Source organism: Molossus molossus, unplaced genomic scaffold, assembly GCF_014108415.1.
Source record: "Molossus molossus isolate mMolMol1 unplaced genomic scaffold, mMolMol1.p scaffold_m16_p_12, whole genome shotgun sequence".
Taxonomy (NCBI): domain Eukaryota; kingdom Metazoa; phylum Chordata; class Mammalia; order Chiroptera; family Molossidae; genus Molossus; species Molossus molossus.
This window is the reverse complement of record NW_023425347.1, coordinates 75,656,787-75,668,892: the sequence shown is the minus strand read 5'-3', so window position 1 is coordinate 75,668,892 and position 12,106 is coordinate 75,656,787. Positions and strand designations below refer to the sequence as shown.

Below are 12,106 nucleotides of genomic sequence, written 5' to 3'. Positions count from 1 at the left end.
CTCTCCCTCTTGGTAGCACACCCAAGCCTTTCCCCTCCCCTTCTTCTTCCCCCTAGGTGCATTATCTTTGCTTTTTTCTCTCTTAAGCTCCAAGGGCACTTTTCCTGCTTTTGCACCTTGTGTCCTGAGCCTAGAAAGCCCAGCTGGCTCACTTTTACTACCTCTGTAACTTTCTAAGTAAACTTTCTCTTGTAATTTGAACAAATAAATAAATAAAGTAAAAACTTTCCCAATCCTAGCTGTAATGTCTCCATTCCAGATAACAAGAAGGGAGGTATGGGGGCAAAACATACTCCGACACACCTTTCCCCACTCCCTCCAACACACACACACACACACACACACACACACACACACATCTTGCTTCAAGGGAGGCTAGGAGATATACTTATTATTCTGGGTGACTTTGTAACCAGATAAAAATCAGGTGTTCTATTTTTGTAGAAGAGGAGGGGAAAGATATCAGGAGACAGGTAGCAACCAGTCACATAGCTCTTGGGGTGGAAAAGATTAATGATGATAGAAAGGCGTGTGTGGGCATTAGGTCTGTTGCAGGAAGCAACAGTGTATAATGGAGAAAGCCTTGTAATAGTGCCTTTTTATTTTCTGGGTTTCAGTTTTCTATAAATAAAGAGTTTAAAACAGATCATCACTGAAAGGTTCTTAGAGTTGTTAAACTTTAATTCTGTGACTTGACAAAAATCATAAGTGGGAGAGGGGATGACTATAGAGAATACATAGTCTTTCTCAAGACTTTCAAAATAGTATGATAATGAATGTAGATGTGGTTATATTTTGAAATGGAAGGTATAAGAAGAGAGATCATCTTGAATACAGTTTATTTGATCATGGGGCCCTTTTGGTGAAACATATGGTACTACTGTTTTGTAAAACATGACCTTGTATAGTTTAATCCCTTCTCTTTAGTAATAAAGAAGCTAAAAATTAAAGATCTATGATTTGTAAAGATCATACACCTAGTTGAGGCAGAGTCAGGACTAGACCAATCTTGACAAATTGCATAATGTGATACCAGGTTATCATTTGTAAGTCAGAGCACAGAGGACTTGGAGAAAGCCAGGTAAATTTTTAAATAATTCATGGGTTCTCAACCAAGTATTATTACTTAATTTCTTTTGGAACTCTGTGAGATAAACAGAATGCCCATTTTTTCTTAAACAGCCTGATCTGGTTGAAATGGTAAAATTTGTGAAATCAGTAAGAACACGTGGGGGAAAAAAACATGGAGAAGTACCATTATACATTTGTATACAAATATGCCAAGCAGTTACCTATTAAAAGATTGGAGAATAAATTAGAATTAGGATGTGGACATGGAGCTGAATTTTTTTTTTTAACTTATCTTTATGGTTGAATGTATTACAGATGTCCCCCCTTTATTTCCCCATTGACCCCCTCCTCCCCCATCTCGCCCCCCTCCTGCCTTCCCCACACTGTTAACAGTGTCCATTGGTTATGCATATAAGCATTGAATTTCTTTGGTTTATCTCATCCCCCCCCCCTTCCCTTTGAGGTTCATCAGTCTAATAACCGATTTGTACTTCTTAGTTCCTTCATCTTTTTCACTCATCCCCCCAGCCCCTGTCCATATGGCAAGCAACAAGAACTTCTCTTTATGTCTGAGTCTGTTTCTGTTCTGGTTGCTTATTTCATTTGTAGATTCAATTGTTGATAGATATATATTAATTGCCATTTTATTGTTCACATTTTTGTTGTTCTCCTCTTTCAAGAAGATCCTTCAACATTTCATGTAATATTGGTTTGGTGATGATGAACTCCTTTAGCTTTCCTTGTTTGGGAAACTTTTTTTTTTTGGTACGTGCCCCTAGCAGGCCGATGCAACTGCTGAGCCAAACCGGCCAGGGCTTGTCTGGGAAACTCTTGATATGTCCATTGATTCTAAATGATAGCTTTGCAGGATAGGGTAATCCTGGTTGTAGGTTGTTGCTTTTCATCACCTTGAATATCTCTTGCCATTTCTTTCTGGCCTGCAAAGTTTCTTTTGAGAAATCAACTGACAGTCTTACAGGAATTTCCTTGTAGGTAACTAACAGCATTTCTCTTGCTGCTTGTAAGATTCTCTCTGTCTTGAACCTTTTGCATTTTGATGATGATGTGTCTTGGTGTGGGCCTCTTTGGGTTCCTCTTGTTTGGGACTCTCTGTGCTTCCTGGACTTGTATGTCTGTTTCCTTCACTGGATTGGGGAAGTTTTCTGTCACTATTTTTTCAAATAGGTTTTCAATTTCTTGCTCTCTTCTTCTGGCACCCCTATGATGTGGATGTTGGCACACTTGAAGTTGTCCCAGAAGCTCCTTACACTATCCTCATTTTTTTTATTCTTTTTTTCTTTCTGCTGTTCTGATTTTGGGTGTTTTTTACTTCCTTATATTCCGAATCGATGATTTGCTTCTTGGCTTTACCTCCTCTACTATTTTTGTTTTGTTTTTTTTATCCTCACCCGAGGACATTTTTCAATATTTTGTTCAGATAGAGTGGGAGGGAGACAGAGACACATCGACGTGAAAGCGACACATCGAGTGGTTGCCACCCACACGACCCAACCAGGGCTGGGGACAAACTGCAACCAAGGTACGTGCCCTTAGCAGGAACCGAACCCGAGTCTCTCTGGACCGCAGGCCGACACTCTAACTGCTGAGCCAAACCGGCCAGGGCCCTCCTCTACTATTGATTCCCTGAAAATACTTTATGTCAGTTAGTGCATCCTTCATTTCTGACTGGTTCTTTTTTATGTTGTTGATGTTCTCATTAAGTTCCTTGGAGTTCTCCTTAAGTTCTTTGAAGGTCTCACTAAGTTCATTGAGCATTCTTATAACTAGTGTTTTGAACTCTGCATCTGATTGATTGCTTATCTCTATTTTATTTAGTTCTTTTTCTGAAGTTCTGTTCTTATCTTTGATTTGGGACATGTTTCTTTGTCTCCTCATTTTGGCTGCTTCCCTGAGATTGTTTCGATGTATTCAGTAGAGTTGCTATGTCTCCTAGGTTTTGCAGGGTGGCCTACTGTTGTAGGTGTTGTGTAGGATCCAGTGGCATAGCCTCCCTGATCACCTCAGCTGGGCCCTCAAGGTGCACCCCTCCTGTGGACTGTACACCCTTCTGTTGTAATTGAGTCTTGATTGCTGTTGGCATGTCAATGGGAGGGATTTACTCAGGTTGATCAGCTGCAAGGACTGGCTGTACCCATTGACCACTTGCCTCTGACTACCTTGGAGGATCAGCTGTGCAGGGGCCCACCACACAGAGCAAAACTTACTTCAGTAGGGCTCTGGTACCCACTGGGCCCACTCATTGAGTGTGTCACTTGTGAAGGTGGTTGGGTGGTGGTGTTTCGATGTGGTCTGAAGCTGTCCACTAGGTGTGCTGGCTCTGGGGCAAGGTCAGCCACTGCCTGTGTTCTATCTGGTGCTACCCGGCATAAGCAAAAAGTGATCTGCCAATGGCTGCTTCTTGTGCCGGGCTTGGAGATGCCTAGTAAAAGCCAAATTGTGAACTAAGGCTGGCTACTTCTAGTGCTAGGCCTGGGGCCACTTAGTGAGAGGAATGGAGCTTGCTGAGACCAGATGCTGCTTGTTTGAGATTTTAGGAAACTCTGAAGCAGAATCCAAAACAGGCCAATCCTATGGTAAAGCCTTTGGAAACAGCTTGGTTGGGTCCAAAAGTTGGGTGGGACAGGGCCTTGGAATCACCAGGGCAGGGCAAACAGGGTGATCCAGGTTGCTGGAGTCACAGATATGGTAGCTCTCTGCCTCCCCAGGGGACAAAGGAACAAAGGCCATGACAGCAGTCTGTCTGAGAGAAAGCTGCCTCTCCAGCCCTTGTCCCGAGGCCAAGCAGCTCAGTTCTTCCCTGTATGCCTCTGGTGCCTTTCACGCCGTCTCCCCTCCAAGCTTAGAGGGAGCTAGTCAGTAAGTCTGTGCCTGCGCTCTTTAAGAGGAGCTGCCTGGGGCTGTAGCAGCCTCAGCCTCCCTCAGCCTCAGTTCCCACTGGTTTTTACAGCCAGAAGTTATGGGGATTTCACTTTCTGGCTCTGGAACCCTGAGCTGGGTATCTGTGTGAGACGGGGACCCCATCACTCCTCAGGGAGAACCTTTACAGCCGAGGTAGCTCTCTTGATTGTAACCTACCGCAGGAGGGTATGGGACCAGCCAGTCCATGCCTCCACCCCTCCTACCAGTCTTGATGTGGCTGCTGCTTTAATTTCGTAGTTGTAGTTCTTTTCAGCTTGATTTCAGGCGGTTCTGAAGGATGGTTGTGCTATAATTTGGTTGTAATTTTGATGTGGTTGTCTTTGAAGAAATTGATGGACATGTATAAATTGGTTTTTAAACTGGGAACAAAGAGTAGCTTGGCATATTGTATTAAGGGTACATGGGATATAATGAAGTCAGTTAAGCTTTGGAGTCAGGTAGGCTGTAAAGTGATTAAGAACTCAGGCTCTGGAAAAAGATTTGTTCCTCTGCCCACCAGCTAGTGACACTGGGCAGCTAATCTTCTGAGCCTTGGTTTCTTCACTTATAAAATGAGGATAATGTATGCAAAAAGTTTATTTAGAGTAGTGCCTAATGTGTAGTAAGGGTTTTGTAAATTTATGGTAATTATTTCTATATGTTTTCAGCATTTTGAATGGTGCCCAACATGGAATAATTTGTTTAGGAGATTGATTCCTGATTTGAACAGTGGAATTTATCCTCAGTTATTTTACATGGTATTCTGTTGAATATTTACTATGTGCCAACACCGTAGTAATCATTGTATATTATCTTCATTTTTATAACAATGTTAGGAAAATCTGATACTACTATTATTATTTTACAGATGACAAAACTGAGGCATAGAGGAGTTAAGAACTTGTCACTATAGTGAAACTGGGGTTCAAAGACAGTCAAAGTCTAACTCAAAATTCTGTGCTCTTAAGTAATGCTTTTAAGCTATGCTGCCATAGGTTCCTGCTTTTCTTTGTTCATATTATTTTCCCATTCCATTTCAGTCCCTTTCATAGAAAAGTCATCTTGTGTGAACTAGTCTTTTATTACAAATTACCAGATATGTTTGGCACTTAGGTAAATTTCTTGAGTGTTAGGGACTGCTTTAATACACAGTTTATATAATGTTTCTATAATAAAAGAATAACTTTTCTTTCCTGTTTTCCTTGTAGGCACAAGATGCTGGTCTTGGGGTATCGATTTTACTATGTGTCAGAGCTCTTCAACTCAGATCAAGTGAGGATGAAGAAATGAAGGCATCAGTTTGTAAAACAATTGCTTGTCTTTTACCAGAAGATTTAGAAGTCAGACGAGCCTGTCAGCTTACAGAATTCTTAATTGAACCCACTTTGGATGGGTTTAATATGTTGGAAGAATTATATTTGCAACCAGATCAAAAATTTGATGAAGAAAATGCACCAGTTCCAAATTCTCTACGATGTGAGCTTTTATTAGCTTTAAAAGCCCATTGGCCTTTTGATCCTGAATTTTGGGACTGGAAAACTTTAAAACGACACTGCCACCAACTACTAGGACAAGAGGCCTCAGATTCTGATGATGATCTAAGTGGCTATGAAATGTCTATTAATGACACAGATGTTTTAGAGTCATTTCTCAGTGACTATGAGGAAAGTAAAGAAGATAAACAATATAGAAGAAGATATTTGACAGATCAGCACAAGGAGAAAAGAGATAAAAAACCCATTGGTTCTTCTGAAAGATACCAGAGGTGGCTTCAGTATAAATTTTTCTGTTTGTTATGTAAGCGGGAATGTATAGAGGCCAGGATTCTTCATCATTCTAAGATGCACATGGAAGATGGAATTTACACTTGTCCAGTTTGTATTAAAAAGTTCAAGAGAAAAGAAATATTTGTTCCTCATGTGATGGAACATGTTAAAATGCCACCAAGCAGAAGGGACCGCTCTAGAAAGAAATTACTGTTAAAAGGCTCTCAAAAGGGAATTTGTCCCAAGAGTCCCTCTGCAGCCCTGGAGCAAAATCAGTCACTGAATGAACAAGCCAAAGGAGAGTCTCATGAATATGTCACATTCAGCAAATTAGAAGATTGCCACCTGCAAGACAGAGATTTGTACCCATGTCCTGGCACAGACTGTTCCCGTGTGTTTAAGCAATTTAAATACTTAAGTGTACATCTTAAAGCTGAACACCAAAACAATGACGAAAATGCCAAGCACTACTTGGATATGAAAAATAGAAGAGAGAAGTGTACTTATTGTCGACGACATTTCATGTCTGCATTTCACCTGCGGGAGCATGAACAAGTGCATTGTGGTCCTCAACCTTACATGTGTGTGTCTATAGATTGCTATGCTAGGTTTGGATCAGTGAATGAGCTACTTAACCATAAACAAAAACATGATGATCTGCGTTATAAATGTGAATTAAATGGCTGTAATATTGTTTTCAGTGACTTGGGACAGCTTTACCATCATGAAGCACAACACTTTAGGGATGCATCTTACACATGCAACTTTGTTGGCTGTAAAAAGTTCTATTATTCCAAAATTGAATACCAGAATCACCTCTTAATGCATAACGTTGAAAGTTCAAATGGAGATGTAAAGAAATCAGTGAAACTTGAGGAGTCTGCAGCAGGTGAAAAGCAAGAGTGTATTGACCAGCCCCATCTACATGACCAAACTGATAAATCACATTTACCTGAGGATCTTTTCTGTGCAGGATCAGCTAGTTCTCAATTAGAAACTGCAGAAAATCTGAAAGAAAACAGTGACAGTAATTCTAGTGATCAGTTAAGTCATAGCTCTTCAGCTTCCATGAATGAAGAGTTAATTGACACACTGGATCACTCTGAAACCATGCAGGATATATTGTTATCTCATGAGAAAGTCTTTGTGCCCTCCAGCTTAAAAGAAAAATGTTCCAGTGTGGCAGTTTGTTTTGATGGGACTAAGTTTACCTGTGGTTTTGATGGCTGTGGTTCCACTTACAAAAATGCAAGAGGGATGCAGAAGCATCTACGAAAGGTTCATCCATACCATTTTAAACCCAAAAAGATAAAGACAAAAGATCTCTTTCCCTGTTTGGGTAATGAACACAATCAAACAACTGTAAAGTTTGATGCAGAACCTAAACCCAGCTCAGATACAAACAGTGACTCCCCAGATGAAGGTCTAGATCACAATATTCATACTAAATGTAAACGAGAACATCAAGGTTATTCTTCAGAATCCTCCATTTGTGCTTCTAAAAGGCCATGTACAGAGGATACCATGTTGGAACTTCTGTTGCGCTTGAAACATTTAAGCTTGAAAAACTCAATAACGCATGGATCTTTCTCAGGGTCATTGCAGGGGTACCCATCCAGTGGTGCTAAGTCTCTTCAGTCGGTTTCATCTATCACAGACATTAATTTTCAGAATCAAGATGAAAATATGCCAAGTCAATACCTTGCACAGTTGGCAGCTAAGCCTTTTTTCTGTGAGCTTCAAGGATGCAAATATGAATTTGTAACCAGAGAGGCTTTGTTAATGCATTATCTTAAAAAGCATAATTATTCAAAAGAAAAAGTCCTCCAGTTAACCATGTTTCAACATCGGTATTCCCCATTCCAGTGTCATATTTGCCAAAGGTCATTTACAAGAAAAACACACCTTAGGATTCATTATAAAAATAAACATCAAATTGGCAGTGACAGAGTAACTCACAAACTATTAGATAATGAAAAATGTGATCATGAAGGCCCATGCTCAGTTGATAGGTTGAAAGATGATTGTTCTGTCGAACTTGGAGGTGATCCCAACAGTAACTCTGAGAAGCCACACTGTCATTCTAAAAAGGATGAATGCAGTTCAGAAACAGATTTAGAATCATCTTGTGAAGAAACAGAAAGTAAAACATCTGATATTTCATCACCAATAGGTAGCCATAGAGAAGAACAAGAAGGAAGAGAGGGTAGAGGTAGCAGGAGAACTGTTGCTAAAGGAAACCTCTGCTATATTTTGAATAAATACCACAAACCATTCCATTGTATCCATAAAACTTGCAACTCCTCATTCACCAATCTAAAAGGCTTGATTCGCCATTACAGAACTGTACATCAGTACAACAAAGAACAGTTATGTTTAGAGAAAGATAAAGCAAGAACCAAAAGGGAACTTGTCAAATGTAAAAAGATATTTGCTTGCAAATATAAAGAATGTAACAAACGCTTCCTGTGTTCCAAAGCTCTTGCTAAGCACTGTACTGACTCTCATAATCTAGACCATATTGAAGAGCCTAAAGTGCTTTCTGAAGCTGAATCTGCAGCAAGGTTTTCCTGTAACCAGCCACAGTGCCCTGCTGTTTTTTATACATTCAGCAAATTGAAGCACCACTTGATGGAGCAGCATAATATTGAAGGAGAAATACATTCAGATTATGAAATTCATTGTGATCTTAATGGCTGTGGCCAGATTTTCACCCATCGCAGTAATTATTCTCAACATGTCTATTACCGACATAAGGACTATTATGATGATCTGTTTAGAAGTCAGAAAGTGGCAAATGAAAGGCTGCTAAGGAGTGAAAAGTTGTGTCAAACAACTCTCACTCAGGGGCATGAACATCAGACTACAAGGAGGTCATTTAATGCTAAACCTAAAAAATGTGGCTTAATCAAAGATAAGAAAGCTCCGATTACTTTTAAAACAAGAGCTGAAGCCCTCCATATGTGTGTGGAGCATTCTGAGCACACACAGTACCCCTGCATGGTTCAAGGATGTTTATCTGTGGTGAAGTTGGAGAGCAGTATAGTGAGGCATTACAAACGTACCCATCAGATGAGTAGTGCCTATTTAGAGCAACAGATGGAAAATCTTGTCATTTGTGTTAAGTATGGTACCAAAATTAAGGAGGAACCGCCTTCTGAAATAGAGTCCTATATTAAAAAAGAAGAAGATGGAAGCTGTGAATTAGAGCACACAAAGCATAGCCACTCCCCAGGTGACCATAGCGCACCTGTCCAGAGCACTGATCCCCTTCATACAGGTGAAAGGGAGGGAGGTCAGAAAGGATGTACAGAAAACAACCAAGTATTTGAGACAGATACTCTGCTTTACAGAGGAACTTTGAAATGCAGCCATAGTTCAGAAACCACTTCTTTGGAACAATGTAATATAGTTCAGCCTCCTCCTTGTAAAATAGAAAATTCCATACCTAATCCTGATGGGACTGAAAATGGGACTTACTTCACGAGTTTCCAGCTGCCTTTACCAAGGATCAAAGACTCAGAAAGTGGGCAGCAAAGTTCAGGGCAAGAAGACACTGTAAAAAATTCAACCCATGTCCCAAAAGAGAATTTTAGGAAGCACCCACAGCCCAGGTCATTTGATTTGAAGACTTATAAACCTATGGGATTTGAATCTTCATTTCTGAAATTTATTCAGGAAAGTGAAGAGAAAGAAGACGATTTTGATGATTGGGAGCCTTCAGAGCACTTAGCATTAAGTAACTCTTCACAGTCCAGTAATGACTTAACAGGGACTGTTGCGGCAAATACTGTGGTGAATGACAACGACCCTGAAGTTGACATACCTCATTCTTCCAGTGACTCTGCAATTCATGAGAACCTGACTGCCATCCCACCTTTAATGGTAGCTGAGACAACAACAGTTCCTTCCTTGGAAAACCTGAGGGTCGTATTGGACAAAGCATTAACAGACTGTGGAGAGCTTGCCTTAAAACAGCTTCATTATCTTCGGCCAGTGGTTGTCCTTGAAAGATCTAAGTTTTCCACACCAATTTTAGACTTGTTTCCAACAAAAAAGACAGATGAGCTTTGTGTAGGAAGTTCCTAAATAGCAATTTGTTTTTGAAACAGACTGGCTCCAACACTGCAAAATGGGGGACAATTGCCAACTTGAACAAAGGCTGAGAACCAGCCATACCATTGTTTAAGGTAGAATAGGCTGTGTATTTACATGAATGTATAATATCTATGTCAGCACTATTGGCTGAGTCCATTAGCTCTCCAGTTGGTTTTTGATTGGGTTTTTGTTTATTAAAAATAAGAAATGGAACTGTACTCTTGTTTGGTGCTAATTAATACATCAAAATATATTGGGGCTTCCTTTTTCAAATTAAGTGTGCATGATTGTATATGGAACAAATACTAAGGTCCCAGGGTGGGAGGGCTGGGGATATGGAGTTCTTACTTGACTTGAATGTGCACCTGAGGGTGCTTTGTGTAATATATTGTACACTACAGCATCTTATATTTTTTGAGTTGAGTTTCAATAAATTACAATTTTTCACCCATTTCTTGTTTACTCATAAAGAGTTTTCATGCCATACATAAGCTGGAATTGCACTTGTATTTTCTAGAATGTGCATTTCTATTTTACCCCAGTATTTTTTTATTTCTTACTAACAGGCCCATTCAGATTAAGCTTCTTTTTGAGTGACTATTGCCTTAAAATTTTCTTGTAGAAAGAAAAATTTCACATTGAGTAGTGAGCTTTGGAATTTATGAAAGCTCCAAGAAGATGTCTGGGTAGAAAGGAGAGGGTATGCCAAGCAGAACATGAAGGGCATAGCAAATTCAGAGGTATGAAGTCATGGGAACTACAAATAATTTGACAGTCTGTCAGTAAAAAGGGAGCAGGGAGCACTGAGGTGGATGAGATTGTAGAGAGAAATAACTAGGAACCAAACCATGAACATGAATGATTCTGGACTTGAGTCCACAGGCAGCTGAGAGCCTTTGAAGTATTTTAAACAAAATAACAATTTATAGATCACTTCAGCTGAATGTGATTTGAGGGGCTGAAATGGAATATATAAGACTGCTGAAGTAATTGAAGCCAACTTGGTGAGAGTCTGTACTGACATTTGCCAAAGGAAAAGTAAATTAAATTGAGAAATTTAAGCATATTGTTGGGCATTGGAGGATGAAGAAAACATTTTGAGGAAAATGTAAAGTGATGGAACTGATTGAGATGGGAATAAAAAAAGAAAGGAGGAATAGGTTTTGGGGAAGAGGTTGGAAAACCAAGATGAGTTTGGTCTTTGAACGTGTTGAGTTTCAGTATACTGTGGGACATCTATGTCTAATGACAAGGAAAGTGATGTGTTCTTATAAATAGAATAGCCTTATTCTCTATTCCTTAAGAAGTTTTCAGCCACTTTCATTAGCTAGCAATGAAATGACTTAAAACATTCCTGACATCCCTTTTTTATGACTGGTTAGGATTTTAAGATCTTTTCTCTAACCCTTAAACCTTGTTGCTTTGTCAGCTTTTTGGGAATTTCATTCTGCCAACTTCTCACCCTAAGTCTAAAGCATCCCCTACACCCAATTGTTGCTTGGTTCAGATCACAGTAGTTAACAGGAATGTCAAATAAAAATCTGTTGAAAGAAAAAGTGGCAGAAACAGTGGAACATATTAGAGGCTGAGGCCACAGGTGACTCCTTGGGATCTTGAGCTAATTTCTTCTGTGGGCCTCAGTTTTCCTCACTTATGAAGTGAAGAGAAATGGGTTTTAAAGATTCCTCATACTAGAGATTTTTAACCAGAAACAAGAAAAAGCTGCTAATTTGCTCAAGAATAAACTATATCCGTTCAGCCACACCTAACTCCTACCCCCTGGAAGGACCAAGTGAGTAAGTCTTTGCAGTGGAACCAAACCCTAGTTTTCAGAACCCAATTGAAAGTCTGCTTCAAGTACTTAGGATAAAATGGTTGACCCTAACATAATTTTCTATTCTGGTTGAAGCAGCTTGCTTCATTTGATCTTTATTGAATATTGTTTTATGTTAGAAGCACGTATGACTCTCTGGTAATTCAGAAAGCCAAAGGGTTATATTTATAGCTTTTAGGTACCATTATTTTTCTTGATGTCTCTGGGATTTATCCCAGACTTGAAAACATTGACTTTGTTTTCAAAGCCTTTTTCAATATAAAAATGCCTCCTGAAATGATGGGTAGAGATAGAGAGTGCCAGGCACTTTCATTCTGTCTTTTTACCCAGAATTCTCTTGCTTCAGTATCTTCCCCATATTCATGATTACATGTGTAAAAGAGAGGGTGGGAAATGATGGAGAAGAAAGTTTTTGATT

The 12,106-nt window shown here is 39.6% G+C and overlaps 1 protein-coding gene across 3 annotated transcripts in view; it reads left to right on the top strand.

Moving 5' to 3' along the window:
- The window catches only part of RLF (RLF zinc finger), a 90,168-nt gene extending 79,863 nt beyond the window's left edge, over positions 1–10,305 (top strand). Inside the window, exon 8 of one of the 3 annotated variants that reach the window (XM_036255547.1) lies at positions 5,199–10,305. In XM_036255547.1, the coding sequence (XP_036111440.1) occupies positions 5,199–9,845 (4,647 nt within the window). In that variant the 3' untranslated portion in view covers positions 9,846–10,305. The remainder of the gene's footprint in view (positions 1–5,198) is intronic. The other 2 variants (XM_036255550.1, XM_036255548.1) reach the window with 2 other exon arrangements.
- The last annotated feature ends 1,801 nt before the right edge of the window (positions 10,306–12,106 follow it).